Source organism: Anas platyrhynchos, chromosome 1, assembly GCF_047663525.1.
Source record: "Anas platyrhynchos isolate ZD024472 breed Pekin duck chromosome 1, IASCAAS_PekinDuck_T2T, whole genome shotgun sequence".
Taxonomy (NCBI): domain Eukaryota; kingdom Metazoa; phylum Chordata; class Aves; order Anseriformes; family Anatidae; genus Anas; species Anas platyrhynchos.
The window spans coordinates 126,725,556-126,749,627 of NC_092587.1; the positions used below are offsets into that span (position 1 = coordinate 126,725,556).

The window sequence follows — 24,072 nt, forward strand, 5'->3', positions numbered from 1 at the left end:
ATTGCAGATGCTCATTTTGTAATAGCTCTCATGAGTGCAGCAACCAGAAAATCAGTTGCTGTATTTGTTGAATCATTCCATCATTTTTGAGTCACTTGTTTAGTGTGCGCTGTTACTTGTTGGAGTGCACATTAAATCCTGATGATGGTTTTTAGCCCTTGATAAAAGAGGATTACCTGAAACCAGTGTAGCAGAGGTCAGAGTAAGGCTTGTTCTGTAATGTCATTACAGAAGTTGAGGACCTGTCAAAAAGCACTGATAGTCTGGTAGCTAAAAATGAACATGCACTGTTCTTGGTGTTCTTTAAGAAAAATCAACTGGATCTCAAAATGTGGCTGAGGAGATAATATTGTGGGATTATCCAATGACAACATAAGATCCATGCAATGAGAATAGAAAAAGAAAATGGCTCTTATGGGCCAATTGCAAATCTCGTGCTGTTCCTCTTCTGGCATTTTAAAATGTTATTTGCCATCCAAGAAAGAATATTTCAAGTCTGTGTGTCTCTTCTTGCTCTTTAGAAAAGCTAAGTTATTGATACAGATATCTGTTGTCTACAGTATTTTTGAAGCTCCTTATACAGCTGTTTCATGTGAATTATATGCTAACCAGTATAACAATCTCTTTCTGTAATTTATCCTTGCAAATTTTCTGAGTATGAGAGAAGAAACCAAATATAGAGACAAGTGTAAGACCCTGTGTTAGGCCTTCTCATGTCTGATGGTTGCTAATTGCGTAAGAGATGATGGGGAGTCCTCGTGCCATGACTGGCACCTACTGCTTGTGGCTGTGGACTAAGTCCCAGAGAGATGGATGACTGGGGCAAGTCACCCAGTTGAAATATGCCTTGGACTGAGGACAGGAATACTTGGTGCTCCTTGGACTGCACTGCTCATGAAAGACACTAACCGAGAGGGACACATTTTTACTGTTGAGAATGGGCAAGAGAATAGCTTGTTCAACAAAAGCTGTAAAGTTACAACAAAAGTTGTAAAGGCAGCACTTGCCGCTGATGGTTTTTCTGCATCTCTTCCAGCTTTTGGAATAGTTGGTTTTGGAAGTGGTGAGAAGCTGAGCGAGCTTGTCCAGTCTTTATCAGGACTGCATAACTGCTTTTAAACTGCAGTTTTAAAATCCCTTTCAAAACCCTGTCACCAACTTCCAATTTTCATCTTGTGATGGAGTGTTTCACCTGTAATGCTGATCCAAAATGGTTATTTAGAATATGAAGCTTAAAAGATGCAAGTCCTGGAACTAGTAGCTTGAATGAATGCGCGCATTTTCACTTCTGCATGTGGTTAAGTTAATGTGTAGTTTAATACAGTGTTTACACTTTCCCCCTAAAAGAGATAATATAAAAAATGTAGGCTGTGTGGCAAGACCAAGTGTTCCTGTTGGAACTTGGACTTGCTTTGTTTCATTTTCTGGTATGGGTGTTACGATGGTTTGACTTCATTCTTGATATTACACTTACAGAAATTTCTATGCCTTTTGTATACATTTAGTGTGTTTCAGACTCAGAAAAAAAATTTTTTTTGGTGGTATAGATTTTTTATGGTTAAATTGTGCAGCTGTCTTTTGAGTTTGTTTACAGTTAATTTTATAGCATTTGCTTTTGCTTCAGGTTAGACTTAAATAATGATCTTGGCTTTGCTGATAGTTCAGTTCTGCCTGGCAGATGCACAAGCCTGGCTCCTACTGTGGCATACTGGAGTGCTCCACTTCTCAGCTAATTAATGGCTTTCTCCTAATAGCGTATGACCACTGGTGCTACACTGCTGCTCTAAGTCACTTCCAGTAATTACTGCTGTTATGGGAAAGTCTCATACGTGATGTAAAATCTGAGCATTGCTGCATGTTCTTAACAGAAGAATGAATTTATTGAACGATACCATGTTCACTGTTCTTCCGACTGTGGATTAAAACATAATGGCATAACAAAAATGTGTCTTCCAGACTTTCAGGTTCCTTACAAACAAATTCTGGTCATAAAATTCAAAGAAGCATCAGATGGCTGGAACCTGGACATACTGCTGCGGAGTCCAGCAAGAGGAAACCTACTGCTCAACAGCAGTAAAATATTAACACACTCATAGTCATATATTACTAACAGTGACGGCACATTGTGTTGTAGCTCAAATGTGTTTAATGGAGTCCTGCAATCTCCACGATTCAGCTGCACACATCAAAGCAGGGCACTTTCCAGTTCATCTGCTTGTACAAAAACACAGCAGTTTTACATAACATGTTTGGTAGAGGACCAGGAGCATCTAAGATACTCCTTCTCCTCTCACCCCTCCTTGCAGTTTTCTCCAGCATAATGGTTTCACAAATTGAAACAAACCAAATAAACAAACAAACAAAAAATCCCTCTTAAAATATTCACACACAGCTTACTTCTGCTTTCGGCTAGACAGGGAACAGTCCTCAATCAGGATTTTTTGTCGCCCAGCCAAAAGCACTCACCCTTCTAACAGCATGTGGGTGATGAGAGAATTGGAATTGACATGTCACATCCCAGGTCAGAAAAACACTGCCAAAATCCTCCAGGAAATAATTGAAGTTGGAACTTGGCAATTCTGGTAGTGCCTTTTCAAATCAGACTTGTAGTTCTACTGGTGGGTATAAGTAAAGTCCTTGTGTTGTGGAAGATAGTGACAAAATCCACGTTTGCATTGAGTGTGAGCAGGACTTTGAAGTCTCTTAACACTGTCTTTTGTATACTTAAAAATATTTGTATATTATATACATTTTCTATACTAGCTGTTTGCTCTTAATTGCATTTAAATGCTTCTGTTTCTCAAAACAACTATGGAAGGTACTGCTTTGAAGAAGAGTTTTCTTGTAGCTCAGCCTTTTCTTAACATTTGCATTGTAATATACACAATTCAGTGATTTTACAATAGCAACAACAACAACAAAAAAAGATCATGCAGCAACCATCTAGTCTGGCAGTCCAAAATAGCTATACCAAAACTCCGTCAGTACTGTCAAAATTGGTAACAGGCAGCCTAAAAGTGTATACGTCTCCTCGTAGTTGTCCTATAGTAGCCTTTTGTCTTCTTGCACATTAAATTTAGAACTGGTCTCTGGCTGAGTCAGATCACAGCCCAGCGTGTCTAACCAGAAGTCGCTGTGCTCTGAACAAGTTCCCCCCAGCTTCGGATTTAGCTTTGAAAGCTGGAAGGGGATGGGAAGTGCAACTGATGGGCAGATTCTGCTGCGTGCAGGGAAATCTGAAGGCAGGAAACGTCCTCCAATTTGTCACTTTCCTCACAATAGACCTGCCAGAAAGGAACTTCTTTCTCAAGCAGTTTTGCAGAGTTCAGTCACTTTGCACCTACTTTACCGATGGCCCAGTGGGTCTCAGTCTCCTCCTGTGGGTCCCCCAGGCCTGCCCAGCAAGCCCAGGGCAGAGAGGAGTGTGTTGGTCTGCAGGGGCTGTGATGTGCTCTGGCTGTGATGTTTGAAATAGCTTCTCTCTTTAGGTGTGGGGGAAATGTCTTCAGGCTCCTCACGCTGCAATGCTCAACTCAGGCCTCTCCGTCCCCGACCTAACCCATGCATTTCCATAGCAACACTCCTTTAAAATAAAAGGAGATACAGGAACAATTGGGTTGGCTTGTTTGTCTGAGCCACAATTATGTCAATTTGTGTCTTTTCTCAGATCCTATCACCAAATGATGTGGCCTGGTTTTGAAGGCACTGCAAACCATGTAGGTGTATGTTCTGTCAGCAGGGAGAGGTATAGGCCTTCACTTCAGGGGGCTGTTGGGGGAAGCTTCTTTGGGGAGCGTAGTTTTTAGCTTTTTTTATAGAATAGTCGTGCCTAAGTCGAACAGGTTGCTGAACTTGTTCTCTTGTGATGGAGGAAAAGGGGTTTGTGCAGTTGATGGACCTTCTGTTAGTGACATTCACCACATGGTGACACTGACACTAAGAGCACAGAGTACAAAGACATTGGCATCACTGAACAGCAGGCTCTGCAGAAACCACTGTATAAGCTATTCACACATGTATAAATATGTTCCATAACAAAGGTTTTAGAACTAAAAAGGTAGTTTGGATTGGAATTTCCCAGTTTACTTGTAAGTAGTTTGCTTCCAGTCTACCCTCCTGCTGTTGCACATGTCATCAAATCCCACACTGTCAGTCAGTGACGATTCCTGTGTCTGATGGCAGGGTCTAAGTCCCAGCTTGACTTCTTGTGTAGCATTGGCTCGGCTTTTGGTGAGCCTCAGGAAGGTAGGTATTGAATGACAGTGCTTTGCCATTGTCTCTTTTGTCTTCATTGCTGATGCTGGGGTGTTCCTTCCGTGTCTATAAATCCCTGTCTCTTGCATTTGCACGACTGGAGGAAACCGCTTTGGATCAAGGCCTAGTCTCCTGCTATCACAGGCAACCACACCATTTCTATAACCTGATCAAACACCACTTTGAAGCAAATTAGGTTTGTTCCTTCAAAGGTGCTTTTTTTCTCCTAGTCTTTAAATGTACATTCGTTCCTTTTGACCTAGATTTAGACATTTTAAAGTTCAAGCTGAAGTCTCGTCTAGTCACAGCAATAGAAAAATGTACCTCCAGAGAGTCATTCATCTGATGTATTTTAGTTGTCTATTTTACAATGACACCGAATACCCTCTGGAGATATTAGGCTCTCTCTGCTCCTCGGGGATGGGCTCAGATTCAGCCATCCATCTCAGGGACAGCTCTGCTGAGAGGGGTGAACCTTCAAATAGAGACAAAAAGGAGCTGGTTTAACTAAGTCTGTTGTTTACCGTGCTAAACTACCAAGTTTTGCTCTGTGTGAAACTCTGGGGAGCAATTACTGAAGCCGATCACCGCTCAGGGCTGAGGGAACCTCAGCCACAGGTGGGGTGAGCGGGAGCTGGCAATCGGCAGCTGCTAACAAGGCAGGCAGCCAGCACTGCTCTTGAAATGCATCGTGACATTGTACCTTTCGCAGTGCACACAAGGTCCATCTGTGCTCCCTTGGTAGACCTGCCCATGCTTTTTAAGGGTTCAGTGGCTTTAACGCTGCCTTTACAAGGAGCAGGGCAAAGTCCCGCATGCTTTGCAGGAGTTGTCAAGCTCTTGGTGCCATTGCTTCAGATGCAATATGCTTTGCCGTGGCTGGTACGTGCACAGCAAATTCTTCTGTAGCTGCATGATTTATTTTAAGAAAAGACCGCACAAACTAGGCATGCGAATGTTTTTCCTTCAAGGTTTATTATCACTGTATAAGTGGGAGCTGATGTTTTTCACAAGGGTGAGTGATGTTATTTCTGCATGGTAGCCTGGTCCAAATACAGTTTAGCTCGCTAAGTTCCCATCCTGCAGTTCATAGGCATTTTACCTTCAAAACACTTTTGATGTTGGGCCACAGCTACAGGAAATTAAAAAGTCTAGAACTGCAACCAGCAGGAAGAGCACTGTATGCTGTTGCCTGCAGCAGGTTACTTGCCACAAATTGCGATGTGTGGGCCAGTAAAAGTTCACTGCTCTTTGTTTGTTTGTTTGTTTGTTTTCTTCTTCTTCTTTCCAGCCTTTCAAAACCTGTTGATGACTTTGCAGCACACCTTTTCCAATTTTTAAAGTCCTGGGTTTATTTCCTGCCTTCTCACTACTCAACAACCTTTCACTGCCAAGGAACTCAACTTACATGTATGCTTAAGTATGTAGAAAAATGAAAAATCTTTGTGATTTTACAAGTCAGAAAAAAAAACTGTATAAGATTAGAGAGTATCTGCAATCTTCATTGCAGAATTACTTCTCTATATGGTTTCAAATTAAATTGATGTTGATTAGCCAAATTCCTTACATTTTAAGGTCACAGTGCATCATTTAGATCTCAGATGATCAACAGTTAGGCTTCAACTGTAATAATACTCTGCAGTAAATGGCAATATCAGCAGAAGAGAAAATACCAAAAGAAGACCAAGACTTCATTTTTTCTGTCTAAACTTGCTGTCAGTTGTCTCGTTTTTTTGTTGTTGTTTTGCTTTGTGATTCCTCAGCGTGCTGCCTTTGGAGACTTTGTGCTAGTTAAGAAACAAACAAAAAATCTGTGATGCTGGGGTGGGAATACAGTAAACCTTGAAGGGAAAACATTCGCATTTGAAAAAAAGGATTTTTCCTTTACTAACAGTTTTGTATCTGCACTGCTTATTCACTCTGACCTCTTTTCCTATCAGCTCTGTTTTCTTAGAAACTCATATTGCTGTGTTACCCGTGTTGCTTTAATATAAGAAAAAACAGATACCTCTTTGCTGGAGTGCTCCTCACCCATTTCCTGCACTGCTCAAGTGCTCCAAACAGGCACATGGGGCCCTGCAGCATCTTCTGCTTAAACCCAAGAGGGTTTGCTGCTGGGTCTCTTGTGTCTTGCATTAGACCAAAGGAACTGGTTGTTACTTCTGCCTCTTGCTATGCTCCACTTAGGTATTTCTTTAAAGAAAGATTCAGGAAGAGAGGGTGAGAAATGAGACAACCAGGAGGCTAACAGATAAATGTTGATTTTCTCGAGATTTACTGTAGCAGTAATAAAATAAATAAATAAATAAAAATGGGATGGATTTGTGCAATTCTGTTGTTAACCTCCAAAACTGTGTTAATTTTTCACTCGTAGTGAACTCAAAAATATTCTCGAAGAGTCACACAGTATTGATTATTAAATAGCGTGGCGACTGACATCTGTCACATCAGGCAACAATCCCTACTTGATGTTAGAAATCATAGGGGGAATGTTGTCTTTAGGAGAAATAGCCGCCCTCTTACTTCTGCACTATCAAAGAAGCTCTCGGTATGGAAGGTATTTATTATATTTAAGTTATTTTGAACGTGGCTCTGTAAAATTGTCATTTTAGGACCACTTTAGTTTAGATGGTGAAGAATGATCAGTCATCTGTAGGTGGAGAAAAAAAAAGCCAATTTGAGTGAGTTTGGTTACATTGCATTAAGCTATTAATTTTATCATTCAAAAAGCTGCCACTCAGGAAAAATTGCAGTGGCTGTGAAAAATACTGTCATAATGCACTAGAAAGCCAAATTCAGTGGCTTCCCTTCTCCCTTCTTTCTCTGTTTTTTATTAATAGACTAAAAAAAAAAAAAAAAAAAGTTCTGTAACTTGTTATTACCCATTTTCCCTGGAGTAGTATTATCAAGAAATGTTGTTCCAAGGGAAATAACAGACTAACCATGAGATCCATTTGTAATTTAATGTCAGTCTTAAGGCCATTCTAGGACAGTGTGTGTTCAGTTACATTGGGGTGTATTGGGCATGTTCAACTGTTAAGAGAAGTAGCGTGTGTGTACATGTGCATAAATCACAGAACCACTGCCAGGCTGTGAATTCAAGCCTCTCTGCAGTCATGCATCCAAAGATGCACCCTCATACCAGCTTCCCAGGGGAGTCTGGACGTCAGAGCTGGAGAGAAAGGTGGCTGATAACGATTGATAACAGCGTTTCCAGTGACTGGTTGATTGTCAGCATTAGCCCATCTTTACCATACTAACCCAGTCACACACCGAGCTTCATTTGGGAAGAGGGGAGTTTGGGATGAGTTTTCCTTGTGTTTTCTTAATCTAATATTAGTGCATAAATACGCAATTTACAATTTCAAAATGTGTGTATATAAATACAAATGCATACATACACACGTATGTATAAATGTATATTGTTTAAGTTTTCACTGTTAAATAATATCACAGATAGGAAAAAAATCGCCACAACTTGTTTTCACCCAGATGATGCATGATATTAAGTGCATCAGATTATAAAAACAGTTGAAATAAATCTTTATCTTTAATCATTTTGCATGGCTTATGTTTGGTATGGGATTTTGTTTTCATTTTACAATTTCCTCATTTCCTTCATTTTCACCAGGAGAGAGAAACAGACGAAGAAGATGTCAGGTGGCTTTCAGTTATTTGCCTCAAAATGAAGACGAACTGGAATTAAAAGTTGGTGACATCATTGAAGTTGTGGGAGAGGTAAGCAGATTTTTAATGGAATATACATGCACGCAGTTCTGGCATATCTTATGCATGCTAAGCTCTTAGATATGATGTGTTTTAAAGACACGATGTAAAACAGATGTTTTTCTTCTCTGGCACACTTACATATCTGTTTTGGGTTACTGTTTGAGGGTGAGGGGATGTGGTTGTTTGCTTATGGGTTTTGAAAGTTTTTTTTTTTTTCTCTCTGTAGCAGTTCTGCTGCTTTTACTCAATCAGCTGTTGCTTCTGAGTTCAGCGCAGTGAAAATGCTCAGAGTTTGTGCTATTGAGTTTGTATCTTTAACATCAAATATGATAGCAGAAAAGGCTCTTCTTAATTTTAGTGAGCCAGCCACAGAGAAGAATTACCTTTACTGAGTTTAACGCATTTAAGAGATTTACTTGAAGTCCTCTGGAGTTCAGCCATGGCATTCACCTTTTGTCATCTTTGCCTGCAAATTTTAACAATTTCAGTTCAGTGTAACCAGTTAAAAAACAAAAACAACAAAACAAATTATTTAGAGACTCGAGATGTACTTATTCTGAGTGGAAGTGGATGTGGAAAAGGAGTGTATGTCCCTAAGAGGGACTAGGAACAAATTATGAAAGTTAAGACAGAGATCCAGAAAGATGCTTTACGTGGGTGAATCTTGTTGCAGGATCAAGGAATGTTGTTAATTCTTCATTTGTGTTCCATTAGAGACTTTAGAACTTTGTTGTTGACCTGAATAGCATGAGAACCAAAACTGGAAATGCTAACGTGAAGCCTTTAAGTAGATTGCATTTAAAATAATGTAGTCGTTACTTACTTAGCCTTAAAAAGATATAAGAGCTCAGTCTGCTCAAGCATCCAGTGAAGGGTGTGTTTCGACTGGTATAACATATATGTAGGATTTTTCTTCCTGTGACTCAGCAGCTGATAAGCCAATACTTGTTTTCTTGTCAAGGATACATGATTAGTTTTATTTTTCCTCCATTTATCACTTAGGAAATAAGTTCTGAAAGAATGTAGGTTCTGCTGCATTCTTGATGACATCCAGTATTTTATTACGAGTGACTAAGTTATCAAATCTGACTGTAAGAAGTTGGGTGACTGTTTTTTTTCCCCTTTAACCTAGCTACACACACCAGCTCTATACACTGTTCTCCTGGAACAAGACAGGATGTGTCACTTTAACCTTATTCTGTCTGTGAGGAGGGATTGCAATGTAGGATCTCAAGACAGTAAGATACCTAAGAGCACATTTTGAAGACAATGTAAACTCCATGTTATAATGCACTTCTTGGCAGCACGTGAAACGTTTTTGTTATGCAATTTGAAGCACATTTGACCTCACATGGCCACGCAAGTATCTTCCGTCAGTTGCCCTACTTAAAAGACACTCTCATGTCTTTCAAGAGTAAAGTAACGGAATAAAAACCACTTCCTCATCTCCAACCTAAGAATTATTTCTACCTAATGAATCAAATGGTTAAATAATTTAGATGAGACACTAGATTTCTTGCATGAAATGCATCTCTTGTATTCTTATAAATTTGACCAACTTGGCTAGAAATAATGGATTTGCTTAAATCCAAACGAAACTGAAAGTGTTTGCATTAAAACCAAAAGGTGTGGAACTGTGAAAGTGAAACCTTTCCCTACTTGCATGTGTGCACTCATAACTAAGGGCATGTTATATGAAACCCACTTGGATTGCTTTTTACAGTTTTGGCAGTCTTAAACTTCTAGTCGTGCCTTGAATCGCTACTGTTGAAGAAAGCATTGACAACTTGCTGATTCTGAGGTTTCAGAAAATATATTGTTTAGGGCTGCTTCTTTGTTAGACAGTTCTACAGAAAACCATACTGGAAATATTTTTTCTGTAGTGCTGAGGAGGGTTTGTGACTAGTTTGAAGTGCTGGCCATAAGTGAATTCTGAAGAATAGCTGACATAGGTGAGGCTGTGCCCACTCTGACCTTAGGAAATACCCTGCTCTGTCAGCTTCTGAAACATAATCGTTGCCTTAGGCATCATCTACTGTGTTTGTACAATCCAGGACATTGTCTGCCTCTTCTGGGTAAAACTAGATCAGCCAGTGGAAGAGGGAAAAGAAAGGAATTTGGAGAAAAAGTTCTTACCACCTGAAGATGTATTATGTGATTTTTCTATTGTGGTTGATATTGAGCAGCTGATGTTGAGCACTTGCTGTTATTACTTCTTCTTTTGCCCTTGCCATAGTAGTGTTAATTCCTTGAGAAAGTACAGCAGAAATTTTCTCTTGAAAAAGGAACTGTATTTGATGTAGAAAGTGCAGACGTTGTGCTTAGCAATGTGATTTAGTGGTAGAGTTGGCAGTGCTAGGTTAATGGTCGGACTTGATGATCTGAGAGGTCTTTCCAGCCTAAATGCTTCTGTGATTCTGAGTTGCACAAACCAGTGTACTTATCTCGTTGTTTAGCCTTCTGCTTGTAGATAATGCTGCATAAAAAGATCATTGTGTTGAAATATGATTCACAGTGTTTGTCACAATTCAAAGCTACTTATTTCAAATGACAAATGTATGATACGAAGGCCTTTTTTTTTTAAAAAAAAAAAAAAGCTTCTTGAGTTGTGAAAATGACTGAAGGTGTTTTCCAAGGGCACAAACCATGCTGTGTTCTCATAAGAAAGTAGTATCAGTTGAATTAATTGTTTTTTAATTGACTTAGATTAGTCTTTTCAAATCTCTGTGGATTTCTGTTTATTTGGAAATAAATAAATAAATTCCTGACTTATGGCAAACAAAAACAAATATTGTTTAAATCAAACTAGTGTCTGTGTATCTTCATGCAGTCATTTAGCAAAAGATCTGTTTAAAGTGTCACTTCTGGTTGACAACCCATTAGAGTTTCCCCGAAAAGCTGGTTCCTGTACTGAGTGCTGTGCTAATTTGGCTTCATCTTTAAAGAGAAGGATTGTTCTCAGACATTTGTTACAAATGGGATGATGAAAGAAACTTTAGCAGTTAGTGTGTGTGTGGTTTTTGGAACGGAGATCCCTTAGCAAAGTCAGGTCTTCAGACCCAGCAGTGGGAGTTTATTCCTATTTCCTTTCTCCCCTTTGTCTCTTTTTCCCCTTGAAAGTTACTGCTTCCAGAAGAGGGTTGGCAGAAAGGAATGCAAGTCTGCTTCTCAGCTGCCTCCCTTAGTGCCAAGTGTGTTTCCCCAGACCCCCAGTGAAGATGGGTTACAGTCATACCCCATGGTGACATGCTGAGCATGAGGATGCCTTTCTTTCTTCCAACGTGGCTTCAGGGTGCTATGAAACACCTTATGTGTAGTGGCATCTTAAGCTCCTGATGGTCATTCGTCCTGGTGCCAACAGATAAGATACTTTTAGAAAGGGCTTTCATGTCTGTGGTAGTCGTAGATACTATTGGAAATTCCTGTTGTATTAGAAGTGGGTTGGGTTTGCACAGTGGATTAGAACAACAACAAGTGTGGTGGTGTTCTAATTTTCTAAGCAAAGAATTTAATAATTCTTTGAGGGTATTTGAATTGCTGAAAAAAGTGTGAATTTTGCTTTCAGGGTTTATAATGTCATCAGATAGATATTCTTGGAGGCTCTGTGTTCACAGTTCCTTCCTATTTTCTAAATAGAAATTAATTATAATAAGATCAAATAGTCATAACAATAGATAAAAATGGTTGTTGTTAAACTAGAGGTTTCCATTAGTGCAGACTGCTACCCATGAGACATTAATTAGAGATTTAAATTAAAAATGCGTTTGAAACTAACAAGAGAAGCATTTTCATTATTGTTTATATTCACATTTAATGTGTGATTGATAGCTTTTTGCTTGTTATTCATTTTCCTAGTTCATTAGTTATAACTCTAATTACAGTTGTCCCAAAATACAACTGGAACTAATTGTCTTATTAAATGCAGATATCTGAATCCCAGTCATCTTTTACCCTTAGACTTCCACAGCATACCAGACAATTAACCTGTAGCATCAGAGTAAGGACATTTGGCATGTCATTCAACAGTGCTGAGCCTGCTGGCATTTGGGATTATTCTGTCATTGTACTCCTATATACCTTGTGGCCTCATCCTGCTTTTTGGCAATGTGTAGTGCATGCAGTTAAACTCACAAATAAGCCTGTGGCTGAGATGGGCTGTAATACCACCGAGCTTATTCTTTGACTTTTAATTAACAGCACCATATATGACATGATAAAATCCTATTAAAAACTCATTTGAAAATATAAAAATTCAGACTCAACTTTTTACAAATCTAGCACTCCTTTTGGGCAAGGTTGTGGATGGGCTTTTTTTTTGTTGAAATGATATAAAGTGGTTCATCCCGTTTCCAAGAACAAGATGAACACTGGGAATTAAGCTGGACTCTCCCTACAGTTAATATATTTTGACAACTGGAGAGTTGAAAGGGGGACATTTTTTAATAGTGACAGGAGACAGTCTGCGCCACAATTTCAGAACTGTACATGTACAATACTGCAAGAAAGCAGCTGGGAGTGGATGCTGGGGTTCCAGGTCTCCTGGTTACTGTTTTGTGAAATCTTGTTGTAAGGTGTTTTTCCTCAACCTCTGCCAACAGCTTGTTTGAAAGGACTGCCATGACTACTGCTTCTCTGGGCAGTTCATGTGGTAGGCAGGTCTTCTATGGGCCTAAGAGTGCAAATACCTGTAACTCTGTATTGGGGTCACTCCAGTTCTCTGTGACTGCTTTCTCTGTCCCTCGGTTTCTTAGTTAGAAAATGATGATAATCAATCAATCAAATAAACAAAAAACAAAACAGAACCCCCCCCCCAAAAAAAACAAACAAAACACAAAGCATTTTAACATTGAGAAGTATCTCAGAGGCAGAGTGGAATCCATTACACAACGTACTTGTGTAGTTGTTAATTCTTTCAATCTTCACCAGGGTTGTCAAACAGCTCCTAGCTGTGCTGCAGCAGAACCCCAGGGGCTGGTCAGCATCTCATGGCTATGACTGGTGCTGATGCAGTCTCAGAAAAAGCCATCAAGTGGCACTGTAGGCACCACATTCAACTGAGGTCTTGTTTCCGAAGTATCTTTTCCCATTGGCTTTGAGTATGATATGTTTTTTCACCTCTTGATTTTTTTTTCATTATTTATTTTTAATTTCCTTTCAGCACACGTATGCTTGTGTCCTTCAACCTCAATATCTTCCCTTTAGGACTTATGAAATAAGGAAAGATTTTTTCTTTGCTTTTTGTGCTCTACTTTTCTCTAAGCAAAGGAAATTTTGTTGACCTTTGGCCTCTCTCCTTCCTGTTGCCTGTGTCTGGCACTGCTTTTATTCCTGGGACTATATTTTAGTTTTAACAGCACAGAAAGACTGTTCTTATCCAGGGAGACTTTCTCCCCCCCCCTGAAAGTTTTCCTGACTCAAGGTCTCCTTCCTTGCTTGTATTAGCTGAGCCACAAGTCATCTATTAGCAGCGCTAAACCCTAATGGGCAAAGTTGAAGGTTGTAGAAAAGCTTGTGGAACAAGCAAATACAGAAGTTTATTGGAAACATGCTTGAAGAGCTGAACATTTTAATCATTTAACAACTTACCCTATTAACTATATAGCCAGGTGTAAGCAAGCCACTGTACCATTCCTAGATATGCCAGCAAGCAAATGCTGATAGTTGGCCTCAACATGTCTGGTTGGCCTCAACATTTCCAGCTCCTCTTGGTTATCCCATTGTGGACGGGTACCGAGTTCCCTGAAAGGGTAATGAAGGCTTGTAACAAAAAACAAAATAAAACAAAACCTTGCACTACAGGTCAGGCTGATGCACCCTCTGATGTTTCTTTCTTTAGAGGGGGGTGTTTGAGATGGTTGTATTGGCCATGAGGAGAAAACCTCAAGTAGTAACATTTCCTCACTTTTGGAATAACTTAATCTTGGAGTCCCAGTGACCTACTGAAACACTTCTGTTTTCTTTGGTTGCATTACAGCTGTAGAATAAAACTGCTTTCACGGTTTGAAATAGAACTATTATGTTTGCCTGAAGGCTTGAACTGCTGTCATATTATATTCTTTTTTTTGTACTTTAAATGTGGAAATAGGCTGATTTCAAGATATTTTTGTTGATTTCTAAGAAGCTAAATGTCCTAACATATGTGTACCCTTTGAGTACTTCTTATTGCATGTCTGAATGTCTCACGCATATAATTCTGTGTTATTTTCCTATCTGTCCACTTCCACGGTATTTCTCTTGAACATTTAATTATTTGTTCTTTATGTGATTATTATTATTCATAAGTAGCAGTAGCTATAACAAACACAATTTGATTAAGCACTCATTTTCTAATGAAGTAAAACAGTTTATTTTGAATGATTTTTATGTGTATTTTTCTTTTATAGTTTCCAAAAAAAAAAAGTGCTTACATCAAACACGGCCTACTGAATGAGCAACTCAATTAAAAAGATAGTACAAATGTTCTTTCTTCATTGAAAATGTAAAAAAGAAATAATCCAAATGATACTGGAAGAACATTTGAGAGTTGCTTCAATATTTTGTAGATTAAATTTCCCGTTCAGTCCCAAATGGGAGGCTTCCTAATGGAAAGTGTTTCTCAAGAAGTGATGCCCCACTCTCTGGTTATGTTGTCATATGTGTCTCATTCAATCTCATTCAGTCATTGGATTGCCTATAGCTGTCTGCTGCTGGATCTGTCCCTGCCCCATGTCTGACACCCAGTGTGCTGCAGTCAGATGCATGTGTTACCTCCTAAATATGTGAATTGGAGTAACGAAGTATCTGCAGTCAGGTTCCTGTACGTTGTTGCTCTTCAGATGTGGTGTGACAGCCCTACTGGCAGCCTAGGGGCTTGGCAAGACAAGGACATGCCATGCCTTCCCAAAAGACATTAAGCAGATATAACACATTGAAAACATTTATTGAAATGTTTTCTTCATCTCTGGCTATGGCCACTTACATGAGCATGTGGGAAAGATTGTTCTAACTTTAAAACAAAATTTCACATTCAGACTGAGCTTATCGTGGTGCGTGTGATGTTATGAATAGCAAAACTTCAGGTTTAGGGCCACTGAGTACTGAATGACTCCTCCTCTTTGGTTTGGTTCAATACGTGAATGCTGAGCATAAATTAGGAGCTAAATGCATAAATCCTGAAAGCACTTTGTTATAATAGTATAGTAACAAATTTTATTGAGTGCTTGTACCTCCAGATGGATTACCCCCATGAATAATGGATTTTCATTTGTAGGTTTTATTGGCTAGGAATTATTGCAGCATTTCAAACCGTATGGCAATGGATTGCCCCTATTTGGGATAACTAAATCCTGGGGGTATTTTACTGTCGTTTTTATTATATGGATTAATCTCTAGCTGGTGTGTTTTGAGGCTGATAAAAGCATCTAGCAAGTAGCTATAGTGCTTAAAAATACTTGGAGTTTTTGATTCTTTTGATGAAAAATTAAATCTTTTGCATGCATTGTTTGACCTGTGCCTGTGATGTCTTGCTAACCTTCTGTGTTTTCTTTCGGAAAGAATCTGGTTATGGCTTCAGATTTCTCTGAATTTGTAAAATTATCAAACACAGCATGGTATTTTCCCATAACTCATTCTTGTATCAGCTGGAAAAGTTAGCAGCTAATGAATGCTGTGAGTGTATTTGCATCCAATGTAGATATCTATAGATTTATGTGCATGTGTATTTCTGTACATGTACATATGGATCCCCACATAAAGAGTGCTAATGTTAACTTACAAGAAAACTGTGAAGTGTTACCCTGGAAGAAGGAAGCAGGAGAAATACTTGAGGGAGAGATGGAGCTGAGTGGTATAGGTCACCTTATTTCTTTTAAGTAATCACAACAGCTTGCAAAGCAGAGGTCTCGGGAACTGTGTAATTCCACTGTGCTTAATCTTCTGGTCAATCAGCTAATGCAGTTACAGCTTAATGTTTAGCTGTAATCAATAGAGCCATCTGGGTATAGTGCATCAGAAAAATAGAAATACGTTATAGTCAAAGAATCTTGGCCATTTTGTGTATTTTCTGTATAAATATATAGATACTTAAAGATATTATTTGTAGAGACTGCAAAGTGTTGTGGATCATACAGTTTCAGTTTCATTTTTCTGTGTGTTTTTTTTTAGTTTGGGGAGAACAAAACCAAGCATTAGCATTCAGAGACTTTGAGACTATCGTGTAAAACGCTTCACTGAAGTCACTGAGTGATTTGTATGCATCGTCTTCTCAGAAGTATCAGCAAGATAATAGCCATTATTGCCAAAGTTCTGCCTGACCTCACGGATGTTACTGATGCATTAGGGTGGGAAAAAAAGAGAGAAAATTTGTCATGGACAGATACTGAGATTAAGTGCAAATAGCTCTGGTAGCCTGAACTGCTTTCAAATTTAAACAAAAAATAACCAAGGAGGACAGGAAATGTGCTAAAAAGGATGGAGACAGAGAAAAAACACAGGAAATACTCTGACCCTGAAGTAATAACAATTTGCTTTATAATAGAATTGTACTTGTAGCTAAAATGAAAAAAAAATGCAACCATTCTTCTGTAGTTTGACAAAATTTTTGCTTGTGTTGTATAAAGGTAAATAATGTCTATTTTCTAAGAACTCAACATTTTCACAGACAAGTGATACAAAACTTTTTTTTTTTTTTTTCCCCCACTATTAGTTAGCTGGTACCATTTAAGTTAAGGGGTTGGTTTGTTTTTTGACAGTAAATGTCAAGACCCTCAACTTGTAACATAACTTTTTCATAAGGTTTTCATAACTTGTTTGGAGGGGGGACAGGGAAGAGGTGGGTCAAACAGTATTGGAGGCTGATGTATCACAGACTGGTGCTGTCCTCCCCTGTCATTTTTCTGGTGAATGAACAGTGTCTGACAGATGAAAAATGTTTATCTGTCAAGGGTGTGTTTCAGCTGATTCATTAGTAAGTCATTTCTTGCTGCCCCATTATAACCTAAAGGCATCTGGTTTCTAAGGGCTGTCATTTCATTGTATGACACTGCCACTCTATCCTGAATGGGGTTATCTAGGAGGGAGTTAGTCATTTTTAAATGGTATTTTCTCTTGGGATTCAGCTAGGAAGTGTCTGTGCTTTCTGACCATATTATCATTATTTATTTCAGCAGCTCTTTGTAACTCTTCTAGAGGCAAATATGCGTCAATACTGTTTATTCTGTGGAAGTACTGTAGATTTCTTACATTTACATCTTAATGATGTGACAACATTCTTAATTTTTAAAATGGAGAATTTCTGGTTTTGCTGGAGAAGGCAGCAATATTCATATGATTTATATTAAGATTGAAATTGAAAGTCTTATGTTGTGTAAATCATGGATATTAAGACAGTTATGAGTAGGAGAACAGTGTGCACTGAAAATTTAGGGATTGAACAGATATCCATAAAAATTGCAATGTGGAGACACCTTGCGCTCTCAAAGTTGTCCTTTTTTCCTTTTATTTAATGTTTGTCCATGATTCTGACTGGACCAGCACTGCTAACATTTACAGATGGGCATCTTTTAATTTAGAAAGAAAAAAAAAAAAGAGGAAAAAAGAGAGAAATGCTTCAGCTTGGAGCCTTAGCCGTATGCATATACCTGAAATTAATAAGAACTGCTCAAAATCATTGCTGGTGTTACTGAAAATCGTGTATGTAATGTAACTCTGTAAAGTGTTGCTTATGTTAAACCCTTTTATTTATTAATTTATTTCTGTTTTGGTGCAGGTAGAAGAGGGCTGGTGGGAAGGAATACTTAATGGAAAGACGGGCATGTTTCCTTCCAACTTCATAAAGGAACTGTCTGATTCTGACGATGTTGGAACAGCACAGGAAGAACAAGTAAAGCCAAGTAAGAACAATTATTGTTGGTGTTCTGGATGTATGTCTGTGTGCTTAGCCAACACACTGAGAGGGTAGTGCATTCTTATCTCTTTCTTGGAAGTGTTTTTGAATGCCTTGTTTTTAATTTACTTTGTGAAAGGGTCAGATGATGGTGCTAAGTGAGTACTGGCAATACGAGTTGGCGATGCTACCTGAGTTAAGACTTGCCCAGCTGCAACCAAGACCAAGAACACAGCAGGCAATGATGATTACTGGCTTTGTATTTCCAAATGAATTAAGTTTTTTTTTTTGTCTTTAGATGTGGAAACTGAGCAAAGTAACCAAACATTTCCAAAGTGGCTGTGCTTATTTAAATGAGGGATTAAAGTGCCATGCCTTCTTTAATGCCTCCAGTAGATTTAAGGATTCATAATTATTGGTGTGGGACATGCGGCACTTTTTCCCTCCAGGTGCTGAGCATGTTACTATCACCTCCGTCACCCACTGCCCCAGCAGCCAAAGGGAAAAAGGCCAGAACTGGGACATGGACTTTGTTCTCTCACTTACAGTGGGCCAGTACTGCTGCAGGTGAAAAGCATGTTTGGTAACTAAGTATGCAATAGTATAAGCATGGTAGTGGGTTATCCTATTTATAGCTTCCCTTGAAGAATAACCTGAACCAAAAGTATGCTGTTATATCAAATGGATACTTGTCGGTCTTTTTTTTTTTTTATTTTCTGTTTTTCAAATAGATATTCTTGTTACCTCCTAATTCAGTGGTCGATTTGGAATCCTCAGTGAAAAGAAAAAAAATCGATTGTATTGACATATTTCAGGATAATTCCACATTTACCCGCCAAATTCTTCCTTTACAGTCTGTTTTCTATCTTCAACAGTGCAGATGCTCATTGCTATATAGTATGCTTCTGAGATCTCTGCAACAGATAAAAGTGAAAGGGCTCCCAAGATCTTTGCAAGCTTATTTCAGCTGAAGTTTACCAAAGGCTCTATAGCTCACCCTGCCAGCGAAAGGCAGAAAATTATGCTTCTTTCTTGTAGCTTTTTCTTTTTTTTTTTTTCCCTCGCATTTTTCCACTTAAGGTAACTTTATCTTTATTCCATCCCACAGAAATAAGATTCTGAGAAACCTTGCTTATGCAATGATGAAATATTTTCCTATTGTTTTTGTAATGGAGTTCTTATTCATGTGTGGTATGTGTAGTGGCACCGGAGACCTAGTCATGTGGTCAGTGCTGCTAATGGTGATAACAGGTAACGTTCCTTCAAACCTGAATGAAAATATTTGTAAAGAAGTTAACAATTTTAGTGTGATGGAAAGGGAAGAAGGGCATTAAGTGCAGTTGGGCATTTCAGTGAGACTGCAAACTGCTGCCTATAACTTGAACCATGAATTTCTTTTGTTATAAGCACAGTGAGTTTTGGAAGAACTAATTGTATAGACGTAGTTTCAGCTCTGGATTTTATAATGCTTGGTAGTCTATAAATGAAAAAGGTAAGTGATACCGTTAGGGATGGAATGCCCCAATTCTGTCCATATGAATGAGTATTTCTTCCCCAGGTAATTTGGTAATAGTTTATTTGTAATGAGCATCCTAGAAATGTCTTTTAATAAAAATATACATTGGAGAGCATAACTATAGCCACAAATCATTAGACTGACTGTTCCATCGACACCCCTAATGGCATATAGTCTGTTCATGCTATCAGTTTTGTGTGCTGGTTTTGACTGCCAGTGGAATCTGTCATTTGTGAGACTTGTATTGAGAAGATACCAGCAACATAGATGCTGGTTTTGTCTCTTAAACTAAATTGAAGATAGCTATAGCTGAGAGATGAGTATTATTTCTCTTTTATTTGAAAGTTAACTACTTGGAGGTGCTTTGCGGCTAGCTAAGATGATGTGTTATTAGGAGCTATTTTCTAAACTTATAAAACAGAGTTTTGTAAGCCTCCTGAGAGAGAAAAAGAGACTCAAGGAATGTTGAAATTCTTAGGGGGGCTTTCCTGCTTTTTTTATCTTTCTTTCTTTTTTTCTGAAAGTAACACCACCAATTTCAGAACTGCATTTTCCTAGCAGAAGCATGGGAAGTATGCATTGGCACAGTTCTTTCTCTATGATTTCTGTAATTTTTATGGGTGTTACACTCTAACACATGGTGCTTTAGGAGGCTATATTCAGGTACCCTATCTGTATTTGAAAATCTCTATAATGAGATAGAAAATTTTTCTGCAAGTTTATGCAAATAACTAGGAGTGATAATCTCATTTCAAGCATCTGCGCTTTTTCTTTAAACACAGCAATATAAAACACAAGAAACCTTTGGATGATTTGGCCTACATAATGTTCTAGGTAATATCTCGTAAGGGTGTACATTCATGCATGCCTCTAGATCAGCTCCTTCCTCTGTGGATGACAAGACATGAGAGAGCATCAAATCCGCAATAACTCCTTTTTATTTCACTGGAAACATTGTTTGAATATGTCTGTGTCGCAGGACTTTGTAAGGCAAAAATCTGGAATACGAATTCTAGATTTTTAAGTTATTTTCTGAGTGAACTCTCAGATCCAAGAGGCTGTACATATGCATTGAAACAGAAACTTGGATGGTCAGCGAGGTTCCACACAATTCCTAGAGGGTCCTAAAATGGATTGGGGTATGGCTCTGCAATCTTGAGCAGCCTTATACTCAGCAACCTAGCCTATAACATGGTTAAGGTAATACTTGGCAAGTTCAATGCAAGACTTGGAATAGTAGCACAGGATCTTTGGAGAAAGAGCACTGTGCAAACATGAGTGTTTTATTTTATTAATACTTAAAAATAATTTGTTAGTTAAACTTAATGTTTTAATTACATTTTAATGACCCTCTCCAGAAAGAACCATTTGGAAGTGCAAACATATTTTTGTTGAGCTCAGCAGAAGCAATACAGAAGAGAGAAATAATATAGCTTGGCATTTTAGGAATAAAGATAACGAAAACGCATATTCTTCTGTCATTGTGTTATGACCTACAGAGATCTAATGAGGACAAAGATGCTGTCTGTTTTTATTATTTTTTAATGTGCCCACGTACATTTTACAGCAGATCAGAGTAAATGGCCAGAAGGAACTGGCTTGATTTCTTTTCATACTCTGCCATAGAGTAACCTCAGAATTTTTTTCTGAATTAGAAGTCCCTTTTTTTTTTTTTTTTTTTAAGTGTCTAAACATTTCTCAAGACAAATAGCAGGACGTAATAGCCCCTTAACTGAAAGGGCTGGGAAACTATGATTTCCCTTAGGTTGGTAGATGCTCAGCAGATTAGAAAGTGAGACTGTTACAAGATCAAAAGATCTATCTATCTGTCTATCTACACATACTTATTTTAAATATTTGTCCCAGCTGTAAGGTGATTTCCACCTTTCTTTTGTCTTCAAAGACACGTTTCAAAATACGAGTAGGGACAGGCTCAAGTACCCTTAGAGTGAACAACAGTTCTTTGTTCTTTAAAGCATCCTCTTAAATTAGAACATTGTTTTTCTCTGAGGGAAGGTTACACGGCAAGAATGGGAAGTATACATTATAATTTTTCCACTGTATTAAATGGATACATTAATTATAAGGCTAATTATTTTTGAGATTTCTCAGCTATCTAGTATTGATTTTAAGAATATTTTGTATACTGCATCTTGCCATTACAGTCTGTGGAGAAGCAGGAAAGCTGTCCCATAATCAAACAAATTGCATCTGAGAATCACAACTTATTATTGAGATGATTTCAAAGGCATTTTAGTATGTTCATGGCAATGTCATGGCAATATTTAAAGGTAGCCTGTTGCATGTTTGTCTGTTCAGAAGTTGCTAGGCCTCATGTTAGGTATCAATTACTTTTAGAAACCTGTTAGTGATGGCTGCTGAGGAGTCATGACTGCAGGAACTAGGACCAGTGATGGACTCAGCAGCTGATGCTTCAGTCAGGCAACTTGGTGTATTTTGTGTTCTTAAAGCTTTCTGATGTTCATTCCTGTCTCTCTGGTTCTTTTCACTGTCATGAAGCTTAACATGCCTTTCTCTTAGCAATTTCTTAACTGTACCTTGAAAGTTTTAATGGCATTATTTGAATGGTATCTTGTAAAAGCCAGGTAGAAAAGTAGATTTGCAGCATTTTTGCTTCCTCGTTGTGTAAAAATAAGACAGTGAAAACCTTGTGCTGTTAATTAAACTACAGGTACAAAACAAAGAAACTGCATTTTACGATATTTAAATAGGTATAGCTTTTTGTTTCCTGAAAGTCCAACAGAATGACATGCAGGAAAAAATATAATCTACGTTTTTGGTACCAGAATGGGTGGATGCTATATTGAAATAACTCACATGTATTGGCTATTTTGCTATAAAATTATACTGAATAGGTTCATTTTTGTGATGGTATACCTAGGTAATCTTGATAGCAAGCTGACATTGGTATATTTTTGGGCATGCCTGGATACCTTGGCTTAAAAAAACTAAAAGTGACACCTCAAATGCCCATGCTCTTTGGCTTAACTTGAATTCCATACCATGACTGCCAGAGCATGAGTTGTCTTGCTATCAAAGAAAAAAAAAACAAAAAACAAACAAAAAAAAAAAAAAAAAAAACAAACAAAAAACAAGAAATTTCATGGTTTTGATAGTGGAAAATTTTATCTTAAATATCTAGGATGGGAAGTGTTTTTTCTTTTTTCTTGTTTTTTAAGTTTTTCTTGTCTTTTTTAAAGTTTTTGTGTTTTGTTTTTGTTAATGTGTGCAGAGTTAAAACACCTGATTAAGCCATTGGCTGAAAAACTGCTTTATTTAGCTTTTTTGTATCCTATTCCTTCAGCAAAGCATTGTTTAATACTAGGTCCCATGTCCAAAATATTTCTAATAAATCCTCTTGGAAAGATGCAGCATTTTTGATGCTCACAGGATCCTGGTATATTAAAGAAACCCGAATATTTCAGTGCCCTCTTTGGAAGTCAGCTGTGGTTGTTCACTACATCTGCAACAGGAGTGTTGAGCCACTGTGAGTACGTCATTGCAGTACTGATTTTTTTTCAGGCTTCCCGTGAGCTCCATGAGGGGGCTGAATAAGACAGACAAATCATTTAATTTGCAAGTTATGAATCCTGATGGACAACAGACAAAACCTAAGCAAAAATGCATTCTGTTGGACATTGTAAAGAACAGCTTTAGCAAAATCATGAGATTCTCTTATCTGACATACATGCAGTAAGAACATTTTAACTTCATGTAAAATCAGATACTTTTATTAATATTCTCGTTGTTTTGCTAATGAGTCTTTAAAAATGTTAGTGACTGAAAATACAGATTAAAACCTCTTCCTCTCCCTTCTTTTTACCATCATTCGATCTCTTCACCCCCACCCCACCCCTTCTCTTTTTTTTCCCTCTTTCCTTCTCTTCCCTGCTGTCAGGAAAATCTGCCTTTGAAGGGACAATTCTGTACAGAGTGGCACCGGCAAAGATTGACAGCTACAGACGCTATAACAGTGAGTGTGTTTCAAAATCAACAAGCAATAGCTTCAGTCCTCAGTACTTGTTTGATTTATCTACACTTGTAAAGTGTGCCACTGCTACTCACTTACAGCTACTCTACATGCATATCTGTCTGTAAGCTCAAGTCGGTTTGCTGCTGATGAACTGCCTAGCCTTAATGCAGTGAGAATGCACTCAGTCCTTCTGTGCATGTGTATGTTATGTCCGTATAATGTATGCGTGTAAGCCCACAATAAACTGTAAATTACACGGGATGTTTGGGTTTGCTATGGATTGAAACGAAGACCATTTAGTCCCATCTATTTTGCCACCTGAAATATGAAGATGATAGATAATAACCACAAATCTTTGAATTAAATCTCCATCTGCTCTAAAACTGAAGTTCCCATTAGAATTGCTGAATTCATTAAATACGCTGTGCTTTTCTTGAGAACAACGTGGCTTTTGTTTTGTTTTGTATCAATTTTACTGCATGCTCTTCTTTTGGCATTCTGTCTTTGACAGCTATTACTCACAGCATTTTGGTTGATAGGTTTTTCTGCCAAGGAAGCAGGTAAAAGATACAAAGCTACTTTCATTTCATGTTCAGGTTTTTGCCTTCTGCGTTTTGGAAGCATGGAACATATGCTGCTTTTCATATGCTTTTACTACCCTGTTAATACAGAAGAAGAGAGGATAGTGGTATCAGATGCAAGATTGAGGAAGCAAGG

At 38.2% G+C, this 24,072-nt stretch overlaps 1 protein-coding gene across 5 annotated transcripts in view; it reads left to right on the top strand.

Annotated features, from left to right (window-relative positions):
* SH3KBP1 (SH3 domain containing kinase binding protein 1) overlaps positions 1 to 24,072 on the top strand; it is a 218,007-nt gene that overhangs the window by 102,093 nt on the left and 91,842 nt on the right. For 4 of the 5 annotated variants that reach the window (XM_072028785.1, XM_072028793.1, XM_072028795.1 and 1 more), the window contains 3 exons: positions 7,886 to 7,992; positions 17,729 to 17,852; positions 23,281 to 23,355. In XM_072028785.1, coding sequence (XP_071884886.1) covers positions 7,886 to 7,992; positions 17,729 to 17,852; positions 23,281 to 23,355 — 306 coding nt within the window. The remainder of the gene's footprint in view (positions 1 to 7,885; positions 7,993 to 17,728; positions 17,853 to 23,280; positions 23,356 to 24,072) is intronic. The other variant, XM_038172908.2, reaches the window with a different exon arrangement.